Below are 24,194 nucleotides of genomic sequence, written 5' to 3'. Positions count from 1 at the left end.
AAACAGCAAAATGTTAGATTTATTTAATCCTTACTGTCCGCCAAATGTCCTGGGAATCCATGAGATCAGGTCAGGCAAGACAAAATGTGATTTTAGTTTTAATTTAAATTATGTGTTGGAGATGGACATTTTGCACAGTATACTTTTAGGACTGTGTGTGTGTGTGTGTGTGTGCGGTAAGGCAGTAGCACTTCACTGCAAGGCTGACAGCTGCCTCAGGCACACACAGGAGATGCTTGATGGGAGTCACAGAGGACAAACAAGCTGTACATCAACAAAATGCTTTGTAGGATGATATAGCGAGAGGCCAAACACATACAAAAAGCACGGAGTGGTTACAAAGAATGAAAGAAAAAAGGACGGAAAAATATCCATAGCCTCCTTTCCACCTATTGGAATGTATAGCTGGGGTATTCTTCCTGTCGATGGCCAATATTACAATATTGCTGAAGCGTTTCAGCGATGGAGAAAGTGTGTTGGTAATAGTTAGTCAAGTTTTCTCTCAGACCACTTGAATAACAATATGCTGAAAGGTTATTATGGAATTTTTGCCGAAAATGATGGCAAATATAAACTGCCTACCCAAGCCTTATCACAAGTACTTACAAAACTATGCATGACACAGCTTTTACGGGCATTTGTGGGCCCGACATCACAAAGATATTTTCGACTGGGTTTGGTTAATTTAGGGGCCTCACACGTTTTTTTGCAGAGTAAACGGGGGAGGGAGCATGGACAAAGACAAGCTGAGAATATATACCGGGGACGGAAACACACTAATTGCTAATTGTCATGCTCTGATGCTGCGGCAACATTCTTGCTTTTACAGCTTGACAGTATTTCTCAAGTGCCCCTGTGCAGCACAAACAAACCCCCGCTGGCTGCTGAGCGTGGTGACACGGTGGCGTTAACAAAAACAGGGGGGGCTTGTGATCAAGTGTTGTTTATTTCTGTGTTTTTCTCATCTTAAAACACAGGTAGGAGTTCAGTATCACAACTGTCAAATACAAAGCACCGGCTTGGAGTAAGCTTGGTTTCCAGGTCATCCTCATAAAACAGTCTGTATGATATCTTTTTTTAAATGATTCTCATTTTCCCTGCACTCACCTACAAAATGTCCAGCAACACAAGCGATCAGTGCGCCTGCGCAGGCCCCTTCGGGTGCAGAACCTGTTGTTTAGGCAACAAGACAACTTGGTTAGGTTTAGGAAATGATCATGATTCGGGTTTTTTTTTGTAACTTAAGCCGTCAGTTAAATACGTAACAAAAATAAGATAAAAAAGGTCAACGTTGACTTTTGTTTTTCACGCCGGGCACGAACAGTGGCCTCCTGGGTGATGGTTCTGTTTGTTTGAAGGTGGGACAAACACAGCAATCTAAAACACGACCCGGTGCTTTAGGAAATGGTCAGCACTAACATATATTTGCAGTTAATGGACTGAAATATGCAAAAAAAAACACCAGTACGATTTAAGTTGAAGCTCTTCCGTATAGAGTAAAGGCACAGCAGAGCTGTGGGAGTGTAAAACAAATGCAGCAGCAGAGGAGAGCCTGATGCTACACTCTGCTTTTATTTCATATAAGTGCCGAGTAGAGGTTTGCCATATACTCTGTGTTACCTACATTGTTAAATATTAATAAGGCACAATAAAAAATTCACCGCCACCTACAGTGAATATTGTGTTTACAGTAATCACTACATGTCTGTTTCTCTTTATTGTCTCACCAGTTGGCACCAATAAGATATCCCTAGAAAGCATCATCAGGATGGTTGTAGACGACATAGTGCAATTAAAATCACAAATAGGGCGCAAACGTAGCTCCATAAGCACCAAACTGTCAATAACCCAATAGCAGAGCAGCAGGATCAGTGCCCAAGCCTTAACAGATCATAGCCAACGTCTTATTGAATCTGCATTAAAAACAATCTCACTCATAATCACTTTAAATTACATGAAAAAAAGAAAGAAAATGAAACATTAAATTCATTTGTTATGAATTCCGTGCCAAAGGACTTGCGGCGTACGTGATGTGACGGCTCTCCTGCTCCATTTCACTGATTGTCAGAAACATCTCTAAGGCGAGAGAACAGATGTCTCGAGTTATTTGACCGGGGCTCTCTATGCTGTTCTATTCCCACTCTCACTCCCCCCCCCCCCCTTCTTTTTTTTGCAGCCGACGACAAATCTCTTTGCAGTGACAAGGCATCGCCTGTCGAGAGGATGATTCCATTGAGAGGCACTTCCTGATATGAGAGGTGCATTAATGTGATTAACCCACGCACACTATTGCTGTTTGATACGGGGCTTAGGGGCTCATGTCTGTATTCTTCTCTACTGGCATGATCCACAGGTAATAGAAAGTACGATGATGTGTGGGCAGGAGAAGGCAACTCAAAATATAATCTAGAGTGGGAAAGTGTTGCACTGGGCACTTCTAGGGCCGGGCGATCAGGCCAAAATCTCAAAACGATATTCCCCGCAAATATTTCGCATCAGATTTCATGAGAAATTTGAGTGAGCGTTATCATTTAAAAACGGCCCAAATTATGTATCATGATATCTCGGTTTATGATTTTATCGTGGATCAACATATTGAATTATTGCCCAGTCCGAATACAAACTCAGTTAGGAAATTTGACTATAAAAGTTCAAAAAAGGTAAGAACAAAACCTGCCTCTGAAAATTACAGAAAAAAGATGAGTTATGCCGGTCTGCAGACTTGATATCTCCTCGTCAGACAACTTTCAACTATTCAAATCAATAAAGATAAAATCATCTTTCATAAGAGAAATGCTATTATCCCAACACCCCGAAGGTGTTTGAATATTTCAATTAATTACCTGCGATCCGGTGACCTCAGTTATATTTCACGACCATATTAAATATCATAAAACCAATTCCAACTGTCTGACAGAGACAAAACAGGCTGTAAAAGCAGGGCTTGTATACATTCATCCATTCATGTCGAAAAGGCAAATGACAGCTCGCTTCACTGGCTCCACTGTGTGCCGCACTGAGAAATGATTCAACTTGATGCGAGAGTCGTCGTCCATTCAGCTGCACACAAAACGGCTACAGGTAGTATGTATGTTTTGAGTCCACAGGGACCGAAGCTGCAAACATATGTAGGAGGCACAGGAGAAAACTGAGCGGCAGGGAAAGGGATTCTGGGACGCCATTCATGAACCTTTTCATCAGGCATCTTTAGCTGGGGGTATAGCGGCAGAAATAGATCCCTCCACAGAGCACAGAGCTTTTAATAGAGGCATCTTCCCGGCTTAATCAAAGATACCAGGAAAAATGGGCACATTCACCTCGCTGAGTATTGTGAAGTCTTGGCGTGGGCTCGGTGCGAACTTCTTAATTTCAAACGGTAACAAGGTATGTAACCTACGTGAGGATGAATGCGTGCGAGAGAAGCCTCTTGGCAGCCCAGAGGGAACGTACGATGCGCCAGAAGCAGCAGAAAAGTAAGTGAAGTGCTGTGTGCGACTCTTTCAGCTCACACTCCTTTCGATCAATGGCTGAGATAGATAATAGCCTCCATAGAGACTTGCATCTTACATCCTGTCTCTCTCTATCCACGCCTCAAATCCCCCATTTCTGCTTTTTGCATCTCTGCACACTCTCCATCTCTTCCCTCCTCGCTCCTCCCAGGCGTCAGCAGCAGCAGGAGGAGCAACGTGGGAAGCCCACCAGCTCCAGTGTGGGCAAGGTGGGCAGAGCACAAGAGGATCCTGGGAAGAGCACCGGGCATGGGGGGGGGGGTTATCTGGCAGACCCAGAGAGACTGTCCGTGGCTGCCGGGCCACCGACATGTCACCGACATGTCACCGTAGATTCCCGGGCCTCCTGCTAACAGCTGATCCTCGAGGCCCACCGCCTCCATCAACGTGGAGAAAATCCACTCGCTAACTCAATTATGCAAGAGGTGTGAATTAAACATGAGGCTACCACACTGGAATGTATTCACACACACACACACACACACTATGTAATCATACAATGTAACAACCCATCTGTATGCGGACGCCAGGGGGGGATTTGTGAGGCAAGCAGAGCACACGAAGAGCTGATCCACGCTGGTTGTAACATCACACATGACTGAAACAGAATATGGACGTCGAGGCCAGACAGGTGAGAGTGACAGCAAAGGAACAGGTAATGAGAAATTTTGCCATCTTTGCCACCTATTACTTCCCTAGGAGCTTTAAAGGGAGCAAAAAAAAAAAAAAAAGCGAGCCTCGTGTGGGAGTTAAGCCTGGAGCCAAAGGCAGAGCCGATTTTCTCCCCATCTCTCTTTATGCCTCTCTATCCCTCCGTTTCTTTGTGTGTGTCTCTCTCTTTCCTCCATGCCCTTTATTAATCATCCTTGGTTAGTGGGGCAGAGAGCGTGGTGTTAGGAGCTCTGGGGAGTGTAGAGCCAGGAAACGCGCACGCACACACACACACACTTGCATGTGCATTCACACTAATGGACTCATAAATCTCGGCAAATATTTTGCCTTTCATCTCTTGTTTGCTTACAAAAGATATCAAAATCAATAACATTTATACAAAAACAGAAAGAAAATGCAGGGTTGTATGCGTATGACCACACACACACACACACACACACACACACACACACACACACACACACACACACACACACACACACACACACACACACACACACACACACACACACACACACACACACACACACACACACACACACACACACACACACACACACACAGCTGATCTTCAGGGATCCTGGCCTGACGTTTCTGGGACTCAGCTGCTGCTGCCGTGACCTTTTTGAACAGTCTCAGTTGTTGTTGAGACAGTCCAGCCCCAGCATACAAGCACAGTAATGGCCATCTCCCTCCCCGCCACACACAACTGTATCTCCTCAGAGCCATTAAAACCCTTCACCTGAGCTACCTCAGCTCGGGCCACAACCCGAACCAGAACCAGAACCAGAACCGCAGCAGCAGCTGCAGCAAGCCATCACAGCTATTAGAGCTCATTATCAGGGTGTTTGGATGTTGCAGCCAGCATCCTTGGAGAGCTGGATGGTAGGACAACGGGGTAAGGTGCGGCGAAACCACTCCGGCTTCTGCAAGCCAATGGGAAGCACAGTAGACTGAATAATGGAGGGTGTAATTAGGCCTTATTTCTATGCATGTAAGTGCACTTACACTGGAAGGCTCCAACTGGGCTACATGCCATTATTACCATTATCACTATCCGATCTCCCTGAGAAAGCGGTGAGAGAAATGTCCCATTGAGTTAGAAAAAGAAGAAAGAAGAAGAAACCATTTTTATTGTCATATACACATACACGAAATTTGACCTCTGCATTTGACCCATCCCTGTATATAGGGATGTCTCGGTACAGTAGGAGGTTTACAGTAAAACTCACTGTATTCACCTTATTTTTAAATTCTATTTTGCAATGTTTTAGTCAACTTAAGTTTGACATGTCTGTCATATCACAGGGAGACATTTGAACCTATTGCAAGTTATAGGAGGAGGGAGTCACTGATGTGATTTGAATTTTGATTTGAGGACGTCTGTCTTGAGATGAGCACTAATAGGAGCCAATGTTTCTCTACATCACTGGGTGTGTATCACCATGAGGGGGGTTGTGTTCGGTGGATGAAGCTTGTCAACATCTTACAAACAGAGCTCAGGTGACACAGCAGTGGTGGGAATAGGGGGGGGGGGGGGAGATAGGGGACGCACCTGGTTTCACCGTCTTCAAGCGAACCGGCTCCGGAAAGTGGCGGATGACAGCCAGGGTGTCGCGGTTTGTAAGTCCACTGACGGGCGTCCCGTTCACCTCCAGCAAAACGTCCCCGTAGTAGGGCAGCTTCCCGACGTGACACACCAGCACGTCCAGCTTCATCTGGCCCAGGTAGGGGAACTGTCCCAGCTCCGCTCCTCCGAGGACCTCCACCACGGAGCCAAAGTCCCCCAAGTTCCCCCATGACACCGCGCACTCCACCACTTTACCGGACCAGTGTTTCTTCTTCTTCAGTGTCCTGGACATGGTTACTCCCTTTTACGAACAACTAGCGATCAAACTGGTTACCTCGGTTTGCTGCTGTTAAATGAACGCCAAGTGACGCGGCCTAATAAACCCTCCTGAGTTATTCTCTCGACCTTCTGCTGCAGCTGATGGGGATTTCATCTTCCTGCCATTTGGGAGGCCGATTTTCACCCCGTGAATCCGCCGCCGAGGTGCGTCATCCCACGGGGTTTGTGCGCACAGTTGCCTGGGTTGCAATAACTCCGAGCGCTCCTTGTGCGTAAAAACAGGAGAGTTGAGAGCGGCGAGACGGTTAAAAAAAAAAAAAAAAAAAAAAAAAGAAGGGGAGCAATTCAGGTTTCACTCTCTGCGACGCTCCTCCGGCACGGTACCCGCGCTTCGCTTCGTCTCCCCGGGTCCAAACAAAAATGTAAACAGAGTATTTGTCACTCACTCGGCGGCGGATGGTGGAGCGTCTGCCGCCGAAACGTTGCGCGTCAACGAGAAAGCCCTCATACCTGTGGGCAGGCTGAGAATAGACGGGGCGGCGGCGATCACCGGTTGGCGGTTCCTGCGGTCGAGATCCAGCCCCACGGTGACTGAGCCGACAGACATCTGCGAGCGTTTTGTCCGCTACAGGTTTGAACACACCTGGCACCGCCAGGAGAGACGTTGCCAAGCTCCCGAAACGCCCCCTTTTCTTTCTTTTTTAAGTCTCAGCAGCAGCAGTAGCGTTTTGTAGACGCTCACTCTGGCTCCATCCTCCGGTGTGCTGTGGTATTAAATACAAATCAATATAAATAAAGCACACACTGTCCAGTAATGTTCACTGTAATTTATTGTCATTTTAGTCATCTGCATTTGTTTTTTTAAACATGTCTTGAATATCAGGCAGAATGCGTGTAACAAGTACGACTAGATAAAAATACACAGAGCATGTAATGCTAATAATAAGCGCGCAGAACAAATTCCACCTCATTCATTTGCACAGAGTGAGGTAAGTATTGTTGGGGTTAAACGTACATAATACGCGTCTCCACAGCGCCGCCTACCGACACAATCAGAGAGATCACAACCATGTACTGCTCCACTTCGCCCTCCTATCACTCACACTTGCATAGCTACACAGCATCGCGCTCGACTGCCTTCTACCGCATTGATCCACTATGCTCGCGCTACAATGAGTGTTAAGCGTTCATTATTACTAGACTGCTGTCTTTGTTTTTCCAATTGTGTGTGCAGAGAATGCTTAAAAGTAGCTTTAGTGTTCATACATGTATCATTAGGTCTGGTGCAGAAAATCGGACCTTTTTATTCGAGGGGGAAACTCCCATAGATCTATGTTCAGACCTAAACAGCTCCTGGCCTGAGAGCACATATCTAATACAATCTCATTAATGCGATACAACCGACATGTTGGATTCATGATACAATGATACCAGAACTGGATGAAAAAGCCAACATGATGCTAAATGTACGGGGTGTTAAAGTGCAAATTAATTAAGCTTTTGTAAATATCACTTCATCTGAGGAGATTCGTGGCGCAGTTTCACAGCGTGCTATGAATGATGCAGTTTGCAAAAAAAAAAACACCCTCCGATACAGGATGATGGATTCCGACAATATGGGCGTGTTGACTCACGGGACAGTCATATGTTAACGCCGTGTAGTCGAGTTAATTAACTTTCCAAGAGGAAGCGGGGAAAACACACCGTCTGTAGTATTTATGAAGCAGCAGTACAGTTGCTGTTCTCTGGGTGTGATGCATTAGAAGTCTGTGTTTAAGTACTGAGTCGCCACCCTGAATACTTCATCGCCTTGTGGAGGACGATTAACAATGCCATCGTGTCTTTGATGGGGGACCGGGGACCCAAACTAACTGCAGACTCTTCAAAAGGCTCATGCGCAGTCAGAGTCAACTCGTAGCCAATGATTCTACTGAGGTTTTATGTTTATAGGGACTTTTAAAAAATGGTCCTTTTTTTTTTTCTTAACGTCAAGACTGATGATGGACTAACAGTCTTTTAAGGCCCATATTAGCAGGCTGTGTGCAGGCAAATCCAGATTACAGATGGCTTGGCCTTTTTAAAATTGTTCCATGTTGTGTGCCCAGAAATCGTGTTGTGGTTAAGACCCCCCAGCGCCTGGAATTACATGCAACCTAAATCAAATCCTGCAAGAACTCTTTCTTTCAGCCCCCCTACTGCCTGTAAAAAACACACACACAATATATGTTGAAACATGAGCAGTCCCTGTTTTTCTCTCTTATGTATCGTTGTAAAATCAATGTCTTTGGGGTTTGAACAAACCAAACACTTAAAATATGTCAGAGAAAGACCCATCAAGAAAATAATCGACAACGAAAGTCATCCCATTTCTACTTGAGGAGAGCGTCGAGGCAGACGACCACAATCCAGGCCAAATTATCAGAATTCGTGTTTAATGTCAGAGTAATGGCTACGTAACAAAAAGGCTCTTCAGACATGCTTTACAGAATGTACAGGTAAACAAGGTCCCAAAACAATACGACTGAAAACAAAATGCAAAACTTCAACAGAAAAAGAAGAAGAATAAAGCAGCGTTGGATATTGCCGGAGCATTTACTGCTTAACTTTGGTATAAAGTCAGAAAGGACGTTCGGAGAATAAAACAATGCTAATGCACATTATGTTATGCTGTGTTGGCAGAAACTGTTGAACAGTGAATCGACACGTAGCTCCATTAGGATGACTTATCACTGCAAGGTGTTATCTGAATGTCTCTATCGGTCAAAGGGGGGGATGAAATTGGCCAACAGTCAGAAAACGTCAAGAAAACAAAAATGCTTTCATCCGCAAATCATATCTGCACGCACCACTGAGACAAAACATACGTGTAGTCCATTTCAAGCAGCAGTGATACAAAGTAACAATAATTTGTATGTCCAGGATACATTTTGTGACACTACACAACCAAACATTCGCTCTATAAGATGAACTTTTCAGCGTTACTGATAGTTCAGTTCATTCTCAACATTACGGAAGTGACAGCAACAAAAAAAGGAGCGTTCACACTCCGCCTGTTTATTAGGAACCCCGAGATAAAACTAAGGCAAGCAGACCTGGAATAAATCAAACCCTCATGAAGGTTTTGTTGTTGAAACGGTTTGAGAAAGGTGTGGCCTCCCCTCACTGACGTTAATGGGGTGGACAAAATAATAGAAGCACCTGTCAAACCCAAAAGTATACAAACCACATCCTTCCAAAATGACCATAAAATGTAATCAACACCTCTCTAAAACTATTTTAAAAACCTGAACATTGATGAAGGTTGGATGCATTACAGTACTGCGTTCGTTTGATCAAACGGCCACTGAGTGTAATTAGCATTTTATGAGTCAAAACCAACGGCAACTTAGGAGTGCAATAATCAAGGAGGATTTTTTTTTAAGGAAAACTCATCGCACCCGATTAAACAAGGCCACGTTCTTTCACGTGAGAGGCATGTCCAATCTTCAACTCTTCAAAGCAACTTAACAGCCGACATGTGGAAACAGAACAGTTTGCTGAAACTGGCAGCTGCTCGTCTCTCAGTGAGGAGGAAAATAACCTCACCTCAAGAAGAGGTGTTCATCTCGTTACCTAAACAAACAGGTAATAAATGCTGACTCAATAAGGACTTAACATGAACAAGCTTAACATGACTGCAGCTCACGTCTCAAACCTCTCTGCAGATGGACTATAGGACATGGAATTCAATAGACTACCAGCCTTATGTACACGTACATATATGTATAAAATAACACAATACATTCTCATGTTTCACAGTCCCAAGTGAAAACCTAGACTTAATCAATACCTACGGAAGGATCGGGAACGTTTTGAGATAAAACTGTGATGATGATAAATCCTCACAATGTAAAAAGGCATGCACACTGCATAATAATGTTTACCACCGTTAAATTAAGTGCTGTAAGATATGATAAGGGGGGGGAACCCAATCAGTGCATACATATACACACGCCATAATGTCACCTGACTGACGTTACTGAGAATGCTTGTTAAAAAGGCCGTCCAATAGACAACCATTCAAAAACAAATTGCCAGCAAAACCATGATTGTCACATGTGCACAAAAATGTTACGCTTTCTCCCCAAACAGCTCATCATTGTGAAGACATATAAAATGAAGGAATTAGCAATCGACATAGGACAAAAACAAGATTGGATAAAGACGATATAGGCTATATACTCATATATATATATATATATATATATTCATAATATACACCACATTCTGGTGTCAATGTCTCTGGGATTTGTATAGCAAGATACCAGACGGCATAGCTTTGAGTCAGTCGGGATGGCTGTGGGAATGTAGGGCGCATATGTTTTCAATGTTCTTTCCTATATCAACAACCACAAACTGCTGGTCAGGGAACTACAATCGGCACCCGTTTAAACCTCCCTTCTTGGAAATAGGTGGTTTGTCATTTCTAGTCACGTGAGCTGCTCCAACAGGTGTCCGTACCGGGAATGATGAGACAAAACTGCCAGCGTGACGTGCGCTGGCGCAAAAAGATTTCAGCTCCACAGCAGCGGGGACGGAGGAGAGAGATCGCCAAGACTCCACCACGCCTTGGCGTTCTTTCGCGGCAGCATCCGACATGGCTCTTTAAAGCATACATTCATAGCCTTTCTCTAGAAAGAGAACAAAAAGAGTGGAGGACGTGGGAGGGGAAGGGTCAACGAGGAGGTAAATCTAATCGCTGGTCCATTTCTCCAGTCTGATACGGCGGCCGCTCCACAGTGATGGAGAATGTTCGTATGTCCTCTTGAGTGAAAAGGGGAATGTAAACATACAAGAGAGCATCTTTGGCAGAATGTGAGGAGTCTCTTTGGAGGTAGTGGGTAAAGGGAGGGCGGGGTGGGGGAGGGGTTGCAGCAAAGGGAGTCAGAGGCAGAACGTGGGTGGAGGTGGGAGGACCTATGTGGGAGCAGGATGCTCCTGAGGGTTAGTCCTATCAGAGGCACTTCTGTGGTCCTGTGTGCATCGGCCGGGGAAACAGTCCGCCTCTGCTTCACTCGGGTCCTCTGCCCCGTCGGCAGTGGACGTCAGAGGAGGCGTCCTGTGTACTGTCACTGGGTGCTGCGACGCGCCTGCTTGGGCTTTCGTGGACGGACCTTCGCCTTGTCCCCAGAAGGACCTGCTGAGATAATCTGCAAAGACGGTAAAACACAATAATTAGATGCCTACATATTATCTCCCACCAACTGATTTCCAACCAAAAAGATTGCAAGATTTATAACAAGCCACAGAAAGGGGGGGGAAATGTTAACAGGAGTTTTTTCTTAAATAGATTTTTCAGTAGCTGCAGGAGGGAGAAAATTCAACATGTTACCCAAAAACACCTCAGCGGGTAGGACATGATAGTTGGCACCTAGACAAGGGATGGCGCCATCACCTTCCTCTATTAGGTAAAATGTCTCACCATTAGCGTAGTGCTCCGGGGGGGTGTGGCTGCTCAACCTTTTGTCATGAGAGGTGTGAAAGTTGGAGGAGTCCAGGTTGCTAATGAGGCTCTCCAGTGCCCGGTCCTCGTGCCGGGCCTGCTCACCGAAGCTCTCCTTCAGGCCCGGCAGAGTCTTGTCGAGCGGGTCGTCCTCCCCCAGATAGGCGTAGGGGCAGTACTCCCGCGTGCGAGAGTAGATGTTGGCGTTGTCGTAGCAGTCGGAGCAGATGACCAGCGGGCCTGGACCGCCACCTGGCGAGAAAGAAGGAGCGTCTCGATAAAGTGTTCCTTCCCGGTCGCTTGTTTTGCCAAGCCTCTTCCAGACCACGGCTTCAGTTTAAGACTCGGCCGTTGACCGACAGTTGATATCATAATTCCAAAACCCTTCAGATACGAAGAAAACTGAACTCTGAACTGAACACTAAGAAATAAATAAAGAAATAAATAAAAACACATAAGTGCTTGTCTGTAGCTGACACTGACCTGTGGGGAGTCCAGCTATTCCCTCACGGGGCTCTCCAGGGTGGAAGCTGCTCCGGCCAGTGAACAGAGAGCCAACCCTGCAGTGCAGCATGCCGTTCCCCTCAGTTTCCACCTCATTTGCCGTGTCTCCATAACACACACCTAGGACATAAATGACAATAGTCAGTGACCTCATTTTAAAAAGGATCCGAGCATGGGAAGGTCAAAAACCTTTGAATCCTGAAAACTCACCGTCTGTGCCCTTGTGGACGTATCCATTGGAAAGGGGAGGCATGAGCTGCTGGTGGCTGCCAGCCTCAGAGTTACTGTAGCCTTCCTGAGGCTCTGACAAAGTACCCTGAGAGGACAGGTAGCTGGGGATGTCTGCTGGCAAATTCATCTCATCTGGAACAGACAGAGACACGTTTTGTTACACGACATCGAGTTCTGTGAACAGGGTTCATCTTTAACGATACATTCCCAACACTCTTACATGCTCTGAGGCACATTTTTATGACCTTACTTTCTCTTAAACCGTTATGTGTCTGAACTGCTGACCTGTGTTGCTGATACTGTAGTCCTCGCTTTTCCTGCGCATGTGATAGATGACAATGACCCAGACCAGCGAGGTTCCAACCACACAACACACCACCACAATCACCACGATGCCCACGGTGGTCCAGCCGTCCTGGTCGTATCCCGTGCCCGTTTCGCAGTTGGGCGATGGCGAGACGCCCAAGTAGATGTGGCCGCGTTCTGTTCCCAGAGTATTCGACATGATGCAGGTGTATTTCCCGGCATCGGCAGGACCGGCGTCGACGATGATAAGGAGCTGGTTGGCTGCAGCGAAGAAGTGACGCTCGGTGAGCAGCAGAGGCCCGTCGTCTTTGGTCCAGTTGAGACGGGGGGCGGGGCTGCCGCCGGCTATACACTGAAGTACGGCGGTTTCACCACGCGCCACTGTTCTGTCTTCCAGCGGCCGCATGAAGGATGGAGTTTCTGGAAGAGAAGATTTTTAGATTTAGTAAGGATTATCAGTGGCAAGTGTTCAGGTGGACGTGTACGAGGTCAAGTTGGTCATTTCTTCATGCTAATGTTTAAGCCGTTGTGTGTTTAAGTGACTGAGTGAGTATCTCTGTGTTTGTCCAAGGCAAATCTGTCATACGGATGCAGCTAACCTCATAATACTTTGGGTGCTCATGTTGCACACGGACCTTTCATTAAGAGCTGTGACATAACAGTTGTGTCAGAAACGCTCCATTCAGCCAGATTCAAGTATCCTCCGTGGACATAATAAGGGTTGCATTTACATCGTCGTCAGTTAAAATTGCAGATCAGCAAACAAAAAAGGATGTGTGATGAGTGTCAGACAAAAACGAGCAGCCGATTTGAGCGGAGTGACTCAGCTGAGTAGTAAAACATGGTGTACATGCTCTGCAGATCAGATGGGCAACTCACCCAGGACGGTGAGAGTCGCGTTTGCAGACAGGCTGCCAGCTGCATTTTGAGCCGTACAGCTGTACACTCCCATGTCTTCTGTCTTCACGTTGGCGATGAAGAATATGTCATCGTCTGGCATCACATGCATCCTGCGCTCCCGGGCAGCCGGGAAGTCAGTGCCTCCGTCCTTCTGCCAAGCAATCTGGGGTGATGGATGGCCTTCAGCGGCACACTCCAGCCTGGCCATGGTCCCGGTCCGGATCGTCAGATCCATGGGAGTCTTAAGAAATGTTGGCAGCTCTGGAAAGAAACGACATTATCATTAGTGGGACAGATAGATTACAATGATGTGAGCCGTACCAGCACCTTACAGCTTCAAGAAAGCAAAAGACTGCAAGAGACAATCGTATGAGCCCAACTGATAGATATCACAGTCTTTGACAAAAACATCCTCACCGTTCACAGTGAGCTTGGCCCTGTTGGAGTAGTTGGAGCCAAAGTGGTTGGAGACCACACACTGGTAGCGCCCCTCATCGGTGAAGTTGACATTGAGGCGGTGCAGCACAGTGGTGTAGATCAGCTCTCCCTCCTGGTACTGGGCGTAGTTCTGCACCTCTGCATCGTACAGCACCTCCCCGTCCTTCCGCCAAGCTGTGGTCATCGGCGAGTCACTGCTGCTGGACGCCACGCAGCTCAGGGTCACGTTGTTGCCCCGCATCGCCACGTACGTCTCCGGGTGGGTTGTGATCCGAGGCTTGGGGAAATCATCTGTGGAGGGGCGGGGACAGAAAGCGTGAATTTTTTTTTACAGCAGACCTCTTCACTTAAAATGTAAGATATTAGTTGTTGTTCAACATAAAGTATGCCAATACAGGAAGAGCAACATGGCGGTAGGCTTGGGCCTCTATTGGGACCGAACAACTGTCCCCAGTGTTCCAGACATTTTGTGCAACTGGTTATGAAGCCTCTGAATAAAACTTCCTTGAGCCAAATAATGCTAATAATCTACAATAAAAGGAAAACTCAATGCCCCTTCCTGCCTTACGTCAACACTTTCCAGTACCTATATTGGATCGGACCGGGAACCGTACAAGAGAAATACAGAGAGAATGGGACTGACCACAAACAAACTGTTCCGGGCTGACGGACAGGACATTGTGACCAAGTAGGCCGGCAGGATGAGCACAGACAGCGGAGACAGACTGCTGGAACTGGCTGACAGTCAGCCAGGGCCCGAGCCACTGCATGTGACAGTCACACAGCAGGCTGCTCGTGTTCAGGACGCTGAGAACACAAAGGTGATGGAGGAAGCGTGAGATGAGTCAGTTGTGAAATTAGTTGGACTCTGCTGCAGAGATTAATGAGGACGAGATGAACCCACTGAACCAATGAAGAGGAATTACAGGATGAGTTGGTGAACATTAAAGATGGATTTGTGATTTACCCTTTAAGAAAAGAAAACATGAATTTACTAATTTACCTAAATATTATAAAGAGGGCAATTATCTACACCGACAACATATCACGTGCTGCTTGAGTAACATTTGCATCAAAACTATTCATTACACACTTTTTCGATAAAAGGTTTGAATAGATTCACCCAAACAGACGACCAACGACCAGAATCCTATTGGCCTAAAGACCGTCTGGGGTGAATTGTTGTGTTGCCAAAGCTACTGTAAGCTATTTCATTGAGTTTCCTTGTAGGGACATGCTCTGAGTGAATTTGAGTTCCCTCTCCATGTAGTATGTGTATGGCTTCATTGCTAACCACGCCTCCACAACCACATTTTAATACACGTAAGCCAAAAATAACCCTTAATTACGAGGGTGTAACCATTATGTTCCTGTAGCTACGTTATCGGGCAAAGCCAGTTTATCCTCGCCAAGTGAAATAGAGCTATATTCTATTGAAGCCGCAGACTCATTAATAACAGAATACGACTGCTGTCACGGTACATTTTCTGGGTTTGACAGCCGCTGGCGCATTTCGTTAGCCCCTGCCTGAGAGGCCCTCCTAAGATGGGCTGATGGAAAGCTCAAAAAGCCAACGGACATTTCCACCGTCCTCTCTCACAGGCAGGAGACACAGCCGTCCTAATGACGCGGATGATGCTGCTGCAACTCAAAAGCGGAATCACAAATATTTGCGTGACCAACTGCACTAAACAAACTAACGATTTGGTAAGACAGCAATCCAATGACTCAGCAATAACACATTTTTTATTCCTTTTTAATGAAAGCCACATTGTTACATGAGTCAAAGAAACAATAATAACACGGCTTCCAAATGTGCTCATGAGAGCTGGAAGATTAATTCAGTGACTACTCACAACACTTTGAGCTTCATATGGGACAACGCCTCGGGGTGTATCGACATGATGCCATTCTTGCTGAGGTCCCTGCAGAGTGGACAGAAACATGGATCAGACACATGTGATTTGATGGCATCCAACTTTACAAGCATAAGACAACAACAGGACAGTGGTATCTTTACTCATTCAACAACAAGAGATCCTTCTGAGACACACGTAGAACTGCGGCTTTACTCACAGGTGCTCCAGCTCCTCCAGGCCCTCAAACGCTTTCTTAGTGATTGATTTGATTTTGTTTCGCTGTATGATTCTGTAAAAAAGAAAAAAAGGTCACATGAGAAAAGCTTCAGCCAATAAACCTGCTACAAAATTGGGACGTTTCAGCAGCCTTTCAATGCCAGTTAGAGGAAAAGCTGATTAAAGAATCACATTACTCGCCAGAAACGTGGTGAGCAACAACCTGCCACATTCCTCTAAATACAAGATATTTTACAAGCAAGGATCTTATATTAAATCAGACTTATACATATCTATATGTGTACAATCTGAGTGTCCTCACAGTGTGTTCAGCTTCTTCATTCCATCAAACACACCGATGGAGTCTTCAATGGCCCAGGAGATTTCATTATTGCGGATATCTCTGAAAAAACAAAGAGTGACATTTACGATATTAAACAACAACATCACATCCCCCGTCTGTGTAAAGAGATCCACATTATTTCCACTGTGGCTGTCGGTGGCAGTGACTCTCATATTAGACCTGAGACACCATCCTTCCACGGTGTGTTACAGTTCGCTGCCCCGGCGGTTCCGACGAGGGGACACTAATTGGCTCTGTTTAGCACTGGGACAGTTCATGGGTCCACTGGAAACACAGAGAAGCCTTGTGTTTCCCCTGATGGTTATGGGCTCTTTTGTTTCTCTTTCCTCATGCTTGGCGACCTCTGAAAGAACTTCAGCGCTCTCCCAACTCCACGTCTCCCATGAAAGCTCCGAGGATGGTCAAACACTCCCAAATATAACCCCTTCCTCGTTGCAGCTCGGCGGCTTTAAGCGGAAGTCTGCGTGGCAAATGATGACTCAACACCTTCCTCTCCTATCAACATGTCTTAGCTCGCAGGTAAATGTGTGATGAAGACGAAATACTTGCTCAATTAGGCTGAGATTCTGAGCTACAAAGTATTTCCAGAGCTTTTGTGGTGGTGTTAATATGGTGGTTCATTTGCTTTTGATAGAGGAGACCCATTAACCGCTAACTAACCGGAAAAGAAAAGAAAAACCATGTGAAATAAAAGAGGCTCTTTCCTTTTACTCTGGCGCTCCGTTGTCTCAGTGAGCTTTGACGCATGATGTCAAAGCACTATATCCATCCAATTTAGATCTTTGTGGGGGGTTGTAAATGCCTTTTATTTATTATTTCTGTTGGCTTCGCTGAAGTTTATTGCCGCATTTCGATCAGGTCACGGGCGCTCCCTATCGATCGGCCATCAACCGTTTTCAGCTGGTATTGTTCTAAATAGTTTGATCGTTGGTCTCTATAAAGGCCGATCAGACGACGCATCAATTCTGAATTTAAACATCTACATCACTCATTTGTCTGCTTCTTGCCTGCTCTTTAACTCGCCCTGTGATCGACACTGCACACACACCTCCATATTGTAAATGGTAAGTAAACTATGTACAGCCACGCAATGTATTTTCTTGGCCCTGATACGGGGTGTATTAATGCAGGAGGACATTATTGTAAAAAAACATTAACTCCCATTAACTGAATGAACAGAGTGGTGCACACGATCCAGTGGTATCCAACACCAAAGAAAGCCAGAGCTGCTGTTTTACTGGTTGAGCGTATCGCTCAGTAAACACTGAAATGTTGAGCATCATATTTGCTGATACTATTTCATGCCTGCTTGATGAAATATTAAAAAAACAAAAACAAACAAACTCAAATCCCAGACCAGAAGAAGCCTTGCTCCACCCACACTAACAAAAGATTCTATCAACCTCTGGCTCAGTGTGGAGACCAGTTTACTCGCCCACGCACAATATTACAACAGCCTTCTATCCAGTAACACGGCTCACGTGGAAAACATGGACTCAGCCCTGAGGGCGCCTTTCAAATATTCAATGTAGATGTGTTTGCTCTGGGTAACAAAGCTCCCAGCGATGTAACACCTATGCGTGCTTCAACTCATTTGAAATCAAAGTGACGCTCACAGTGAATGGCAGCACAGAGGACACAACACCAAGACGTACTGGATTCTATGGAAACGACACAGTGGGTGCTTTGATCTCAGACTACACATGACACTATGACAAACAGGATCTGAACGCAACAAAGACTATATTAGAGGATGCAGACAATTTCTACTGTGGACTACTTTAGACAGAACTACACATGAAGAGTGAAGCAAACACAGACCTACTGTAGTTAGCAGCCTTCATAGGAATGCACAGAGCCAAGAACATGTCAGGAGGGTTATATTTCGTATACTGCGCAATATTACACCTGTTAGATCAAATAGGTAACACAGATTTCAGACAGATTTCTCCGAGTAGCACTTACAGGTTGCGCAGACTTGCCAGGCCGCTGAACACTCCCTCCCCCAAATGGCTGATGGAGTTTTCTCCGAGGTTCAGGCTCTCCAGGAGACCTAATCCAACAAAAGCTGTCTCCTCAAGTCGAGTCAGATGATTGAAGGACAAGTCTCTGCACGAAACAGAAATATGAGAAAGATTATTGCAAACTAATTCTGTATTCAACACCAGTCTTGTACTGCACATTTAAGAATAATACTCCAAAATGAGGCATTTTCACAAAATTGTACAAAAAAAAAAAAAGGATGGCGTACATCCACCAGAGCCAAGACAGCACTGAATCAGCTCCAGACACCAACTGTACTGCAGCAAGATAACAGTAAGTCCTCTGAGCACACAGAATGGACTTCAGAGCCCAGGGAAAGAAAGTAAAAACTCCTAGCTGCGAGGGGATTCTAGCTATGAAGCAAACACACTCACAGTTCCTCCAGCTTTTGGCAAAACTCCCAGGCGTCTGGTCGGATGATGCCGACAGCATTCTGGCTGACCCGCAGGACGCGCAGCATGCGCAGTCCATACAGCCAGCCTTTGTTGACCTCCGTTAGGTTGTTGTGCTCCAGCTCTCTGAGACAGAGATGGGATAAACAGAATGGCATTAACAAAAAAACAACCGTGATTACATGAATTGCTTTGACAGGTGCATAAAAATACTGAATAGGTTGTGAGGTTTCCTCCTACTTTTGCGTTTTTCCCAAACAACATTTTGTGCATTTACTGTAATCTTTGTAGCTTTTTCAGCACTGTTACACAATTCCTAAAGCACCAACTGTCAAATGTGACTTTAAAGAAGAATCTACAACACCAGACTTACAGTTCTTCAATGTTGTTGAGTCCAAAGAAGGCTCCATCCATGAGCTTCGTGATGCCATTCCTCTGCATCTTCAGTGACCTCAGTGAGTCCATCCCTTTGAATGTCAGACTGTCCACGATCTTGATCTTGTTACGCTTCATTTCACTGCAACGAGAGTAAAGACCAGCTTCCTTCAACCGAGTACAGTTATACCCAAAGAAACCAGAGCCATTGGATTTACCCCAAATTCATCCGGCTTTAATCCAAAGATGTGTCTGCCGAATATCAACTGTTAAACTCTTGACAAATTATTTTAGTTTTTTGCACTGTAACGCATCATGCGATACTTACAGGAACTGAAGCTGTGGAAGTTTGAAGACTTTGGATGGCAGCACAGCTAATCTGTTCCTGTTCAGCTTCAGCACCAGCAGGGAGCTGGAGATGTTTTCAAAGCAGCCGGGCTCGAGGACGCTGATCCTGTTATTACTCAAATTCCTTTGAGATAAAAGAGCAGAAACATTGGAGCCAAAATCAAGAGGGAGAAGACTGTTTGCTCTGTAGTTAAGTCTGCTGCATGTGAATATCCACATACAATAAAGATGCTTACTCAACAAAATCAAACTTATCAAAACAAGGTGTCTTCTGCGCTCAGCCAGAACTGCTGTCATGATGAAAAAAAACTGTTAAATGAAGAGGATTACTTACAGATATTTCAGCTGCATGGAGGGGAAGGATCCGACTCTGAGCTCTGAGATTGAGTTGGATGTCAGGTCCAGTGTCTCCAAGGAAACGTATGGCTGCAGCTGATGCATCAAAAGTTCTGAGATCCGATTGTGGACTCTGAATCATATAAAAACAATATGACCGGTATTAGTTTTCTAAGTCATAATGACGCAGAGATGCACAAGTCCAACCTTTTTAAGTACCGTTGCCTATACGTGGGCTTTGGGTATTGGCGGACACCAAGTACCGATACGATACCAGCGTCATTAATAAGCTGCATGTCTCACTGTTAGAACTGGCTGGGATCATTATTTTACGTGTGAGGCAACATCGCTTTCCTCCTTTGTTAAACTAAATGTCGATAGACAGTTAATCTTAGACATAGAAAAAAATAGTAGACCTTGTTGGCGTAGCAAGTGTGAAATTCTTCCAAACAGCTGACATGTTGTTATCTCTCTCAGCTATGCAGCCTACTGGCGTGCTGCTGAAGCATGACGTAGAACGCACAAGTGTAATCAGACGTAAACATAGAACCGAATAGAATAGAGCGGCTCCATTGTCACCAATACCCGATATAGGTATTTGACACGGGATCGGTCCGATATCCGCTATGAGTATCGGATCAGTGCATCCTTTCTGAGTACTACATGTCTACGGGATACTCAAATCATGTCAACATGAGGAAAGACTCATATCTGTTGCTGAGTTACAATAGACAATACCTAATGGTACCGTATGTTTTGGTTTCACTGTATTTGCATACAAAACATAACAAGGCATCAAAAGATTGAACATTTTGAATTCCTCCCAAAGGGTCTTAACTTAAAAAAAAATAAGATGTCTGTGTTTACTTTTGTAAATAAATGTTCAGCAGTATTTTATTCTTTGAGAGAAGCATGTAAAGAAAGAAAACACAAAAGGAGGCGTGTCTTTAGGAACAGAAATTCAAATCTGTTTTAAGTATTTGTGTGAGTCGTGACTGGAGAGGCGAGACAACATGATGGGGCGTTTATACTTACAGTGACAGCGACGTGATATTTGAGGACACATCTCCGAGAAAGGGGATAACAGTCAGTTCGTTGTGATTCATGGTGCTGAAATGAAATTGAACACAACATTAGTATCACGATAAAAAGTCTGAAGTTGGAAATAATCAGCTGCGGAATAATTGAAAAGCGCGCAATAAATAAAGAAGATTAAACTCCTTTCAGCATCGGGCAGATCATAGATTATACAACACGTTCCCAAAAATTCTGAGCAATTTACCCACCAGGGCTTGATATTTCTGTTCAGTTATCAGTTTATTAACGACCCCGAGCTAAAACTACAAACTTCTATTCAACAGCCAGGCAACAAATGCTACCAGTAAGAAGGTTGTAATATTTTGTAGAAACATCAGAAAGAATGCAATGCTAACAAACAGCACAACAAACTACGACCTCCAAAGTGGCAACAAACCTCAGTCAACACCTCTCTGGACTGAACATCATTGCCTTCATGAATACATTACAAAGCTGTTGTATTGCATTGGTTTTAACTAGGTGTACCTAATAAACTGACAACTGAAAGCTAATTCTGATTTATATTTCAGTCAGAGTTTAAACGAGCAATGGATGAATTCGTTTGCATGTAATAAACATTATTTTCAAATGTTCCACTGATGCCTTCATTATGAAAACAAGGAAAATAACTGTTACGCCATTATCACAACGTTGTGGCCTTAGATAAGTGGCTAAACTACATCTAAACGGGATAGCGTGGTGTGTTATGATGCACCCCTTGGTTGAGCAACAAACCAGAGCTGTGGATTCAGTGAATGCCACACATCTGCATCTTAATGTTTGTGTACTTACACTTGGGTTATCCCGTCCGGTGGGTCCCCAGGAGCCGTCGACAGCCTTTTCCTGTTGCAGTCCAGAATACGGACATCATATTGTCCTTTTGAACACGAGCACGGAGCAGGACAAGACTCCAGAGCCCAGGCACTCAAACTCAGCAGCATGAAAACAAGGGCCGAAGGAATGGGCCAGCCCTCCGCCATTTTAAACGTCTTCCCACTGGGGGCTACGTAACGTTAGCTACGTGGCTAACTCGCTAATCTGGCACGTTAACTGCTAATAAAAACCACCATCAAAAGGTTCCTGCAATTTGATATCAGTCATATGAACACATACTTCAGGTTCGTAGTGCCATGACTCGAGTCGGAACCGTAAAATACATGTTTTTTCCAACTTGCGTGAGACATCCCAGCAGAAATGTCTCCCCTTCTTCCCAGTGCCTGGAATTCCTTCCGCTCCAATCTGGACAGTGGATACCCTCCCGGAGCAACGTTAGCTTATGCTAGCTCAATGCTGAGCTAACTTGCTCCCACAAATACACCGCTTTCCACCACACGACATCGGTTAAAGTCCACGCTTGGTTGGCGTTTGATTATATTGAGTCATGTAAAATAGTATCTTTGCTTAACCCGGTCTGTTTAAAACGACTTAGAAATATTGTATCCGTCTTTCTGTCCCACAAGAACAACAAAGCGCATTGAGCTGGTGGCATTGGATATCCTAGATCCCGCCCCTTTCCAGCATGTTTACAGTTATTCTATTGGTCTCCACTCAAACCTGTCAAAGACTTGCAACAATTTGATTGGATTTCTGTCCAATATGTTTTTGTGGTAGCCTTTAAGATTTCAGAACTGCCCGGAACTGCCTTAGTATTTCATATCCTCGCGATTACTGGTGGTCATTACCGCGTTATGCCTTTTGAGAGAGAAAAAACACATTTAAAATGTTTTTGTTGAAATGTATTTGTGTTTACATATCAAACTCACAATGCCTCTTTGAAATTTATAAACAATGCTATTGAGTTATTATCAGAATTATTATTATTAGAACAAGAAGTAGTGGTAATAACGTAACTTTATTCATGCATCACCTTTCAAAACAATGTGACAAATTGCTTCTCTTGGGAGAAAAAAATAATTCAGCACACCAATTAAATACATTCAGGCAAATAAAGTACAGAAAATAAATACAAAGGAGAGTGAAATAAAGTTCTAAAAAAAAAGACGTTTTGAGGGGTGAAGAAATAGTATTTTGTTAGTATTCATATTTTATCTGAAAGGTATACTGTGAAGGAGTTTCCTGAAAAACAATTAACAGACTTGTAAACAAAGTAATCCCATTCATTCATCATTATGACCAACTAGAAGTGTGTGGCGGTGACTGTATTTACAGAGACCATGCCCTCTGCATTTCATTTCTCCTTTCTTATTATTTTGTTCAGGACGTTTCTGGGCATCACACTTTGGGTGGGAGGTGTGTAGCCCTCCGCCTGTAACAGCATCACACAGGGGAGACTGGGACTTTACAAAAAGGTAGCGACCAGTTGCTGTATCCATCGGTCTCCTCTGCTCTCTGTCTGTCATGGATGTGTAAAGAGCTGCAGGTCTGTGTGTCTGTTTGACCGAGGCCGGGGGTGAGCAATCCAATAAAGCAGCAGCATCCCTTAAACTGGAGAATTTAATGCATGACTTTACATAATGGGCATTTTCTTTCCCACTTGCTGGCAATTGAGCTGTAAATATGTGCCTCAATAGATCTTGGCTCCCCTGTCTCAGTTTACAAACTGGAGATGCATTCCTGGAACAACAGTCTACTGTTCCAGAAGCCCTTCATCAGTCTGAAGCAAACAACAAGCAACCATGTTTCAAGTAGTTTCCTGAACCAAATGTACCTGGTAAAAAGTGTCTCCGTGTTCTTGGTACCTCTTTGATGGCACACCTGAAAAAGGTAAGCCGAAATGTGATCATTGATTGGATTGAAGAGTCCCTGAACAAAAACGCCCAGCTAAACATATACATGTTGCATGATGAGAAGGAGGCTTATCAGTCGAGCCGCTTGCCTCAGCTGTGAAATGTGGGGTTAATATGGCCCTGGGGACACCTACTGTTGCTGGGACTACCACTGAAGCGTTTTTTTTGCCAGGTCTGTCTGTCTTTGGACAGATTTTGTAACAGCAATAGCATCAAAACCCTGCAAAATGAAAGGTCATGAAAGGTTACAGGTTACAGTCAAGATCAAAATTAAGGTTGAGTTTGACGGTGGATGTGGTCGGAGCAAGGGCGCTGGAAGTAGGGGGCAGGAAGTGGGGAAGGGGCCATTGGCCCCTCACTTTACGCTCTTGGAGCAATTTGATGTCGTGGCCAGTGATCCCATCACCAAATGGTTTATAGTTTACTTTTGTTGTACTGTAATGCAGCCCTGGAGACATTAAGTATCCCTAGTGTTGAATTCCATTTCATGCCACTCTATACTACTTCACAACATTTCAGATAGATTTATACATAAAGAAAAAAAGT

General features: G+C 44.8%; 2 protein-coding genes across 2 annotated transcripts in view; both read right to left on the bottom strand.

Annotated features, from left to right (window-relative positions):
- The window catches only part of magi3b (membrane associated guanylate kinase, WW and PDZ domain containing 3b), a 118,321-nt gene extending 110,056 nt beyond the window's left edge, over positions 1–8,265 (bottom strand). The window contains exon 1 of the mRNA XM_076096758.1: positions 5,737–8,265. Coding sequence (XP_075952873.1) covers positions 5,737–6,043 — 307 coding nt within the window. The 5' untranslated portion in view covers positions 6,044–8,265. The remainder of the gene's footprint in view (positions 1–5,736) is intronic.
- Positions 8,266–8,445: 180 nt separating this feature from the next.
- Positions 8,446–22,378, bottom strand: lrig2 (leucine-rich repeats and immunoglobulin-like domains 2). Its single transcript, XM_076096760.1, has 18 exons — positions 21,694–22,378; positions 20,860–20,934; positions 19,823–19,957; positions 19,469–19,612; positions 19,139–19,282; positions 18,748–18,891; positions 18,296–18,439; positions 16,289–16,369; positions 15,968–16,039; positions 15,748–15,816; positions 14,535–14,698; positions 13,871–14,182; positions 13,433–13,714; positions 12,533–12,973; positions 12,227–12,379; positions 11,996–12,136; positions 11,492–11,764; positions 8,446–11,219 (listed from the first exon to the last, which is right to left on the bottom strand). Exons 1-18 carry the CDS (start codon positions 21,879–21,881, stop codon positions 10,987–10,989), a joined length of 3,195 nt encoding a protein of 1,064 aa, XP_075952875.1. The 5' UTR covers positions 21,882–22,378; the 3' UTR covers positions 8,446–10,986.
- Positions 22,379–24,194: the final 1,816 nt, after the last annotated feature.

The sequence above is a fragment of the Anarhichas minor genome, unplaced genomic scaffold, assembly GCF_050575085.1.
Source record: "Anarhichas minor isolate MPS153535 unplaced genomic scaffold, ASM5057508v1 ptg000023l, whole genome shotgun sequence".
Lineage (NCBI taxonomy): Eukaryota > Metazoa > Chordata > Actinopteri > Perciformes > Anarhichadidae > Anarhichas > Anarhichas minor.
This window is presented reverse-complemented; position numbering and strand designations above follow the sequence as displayed.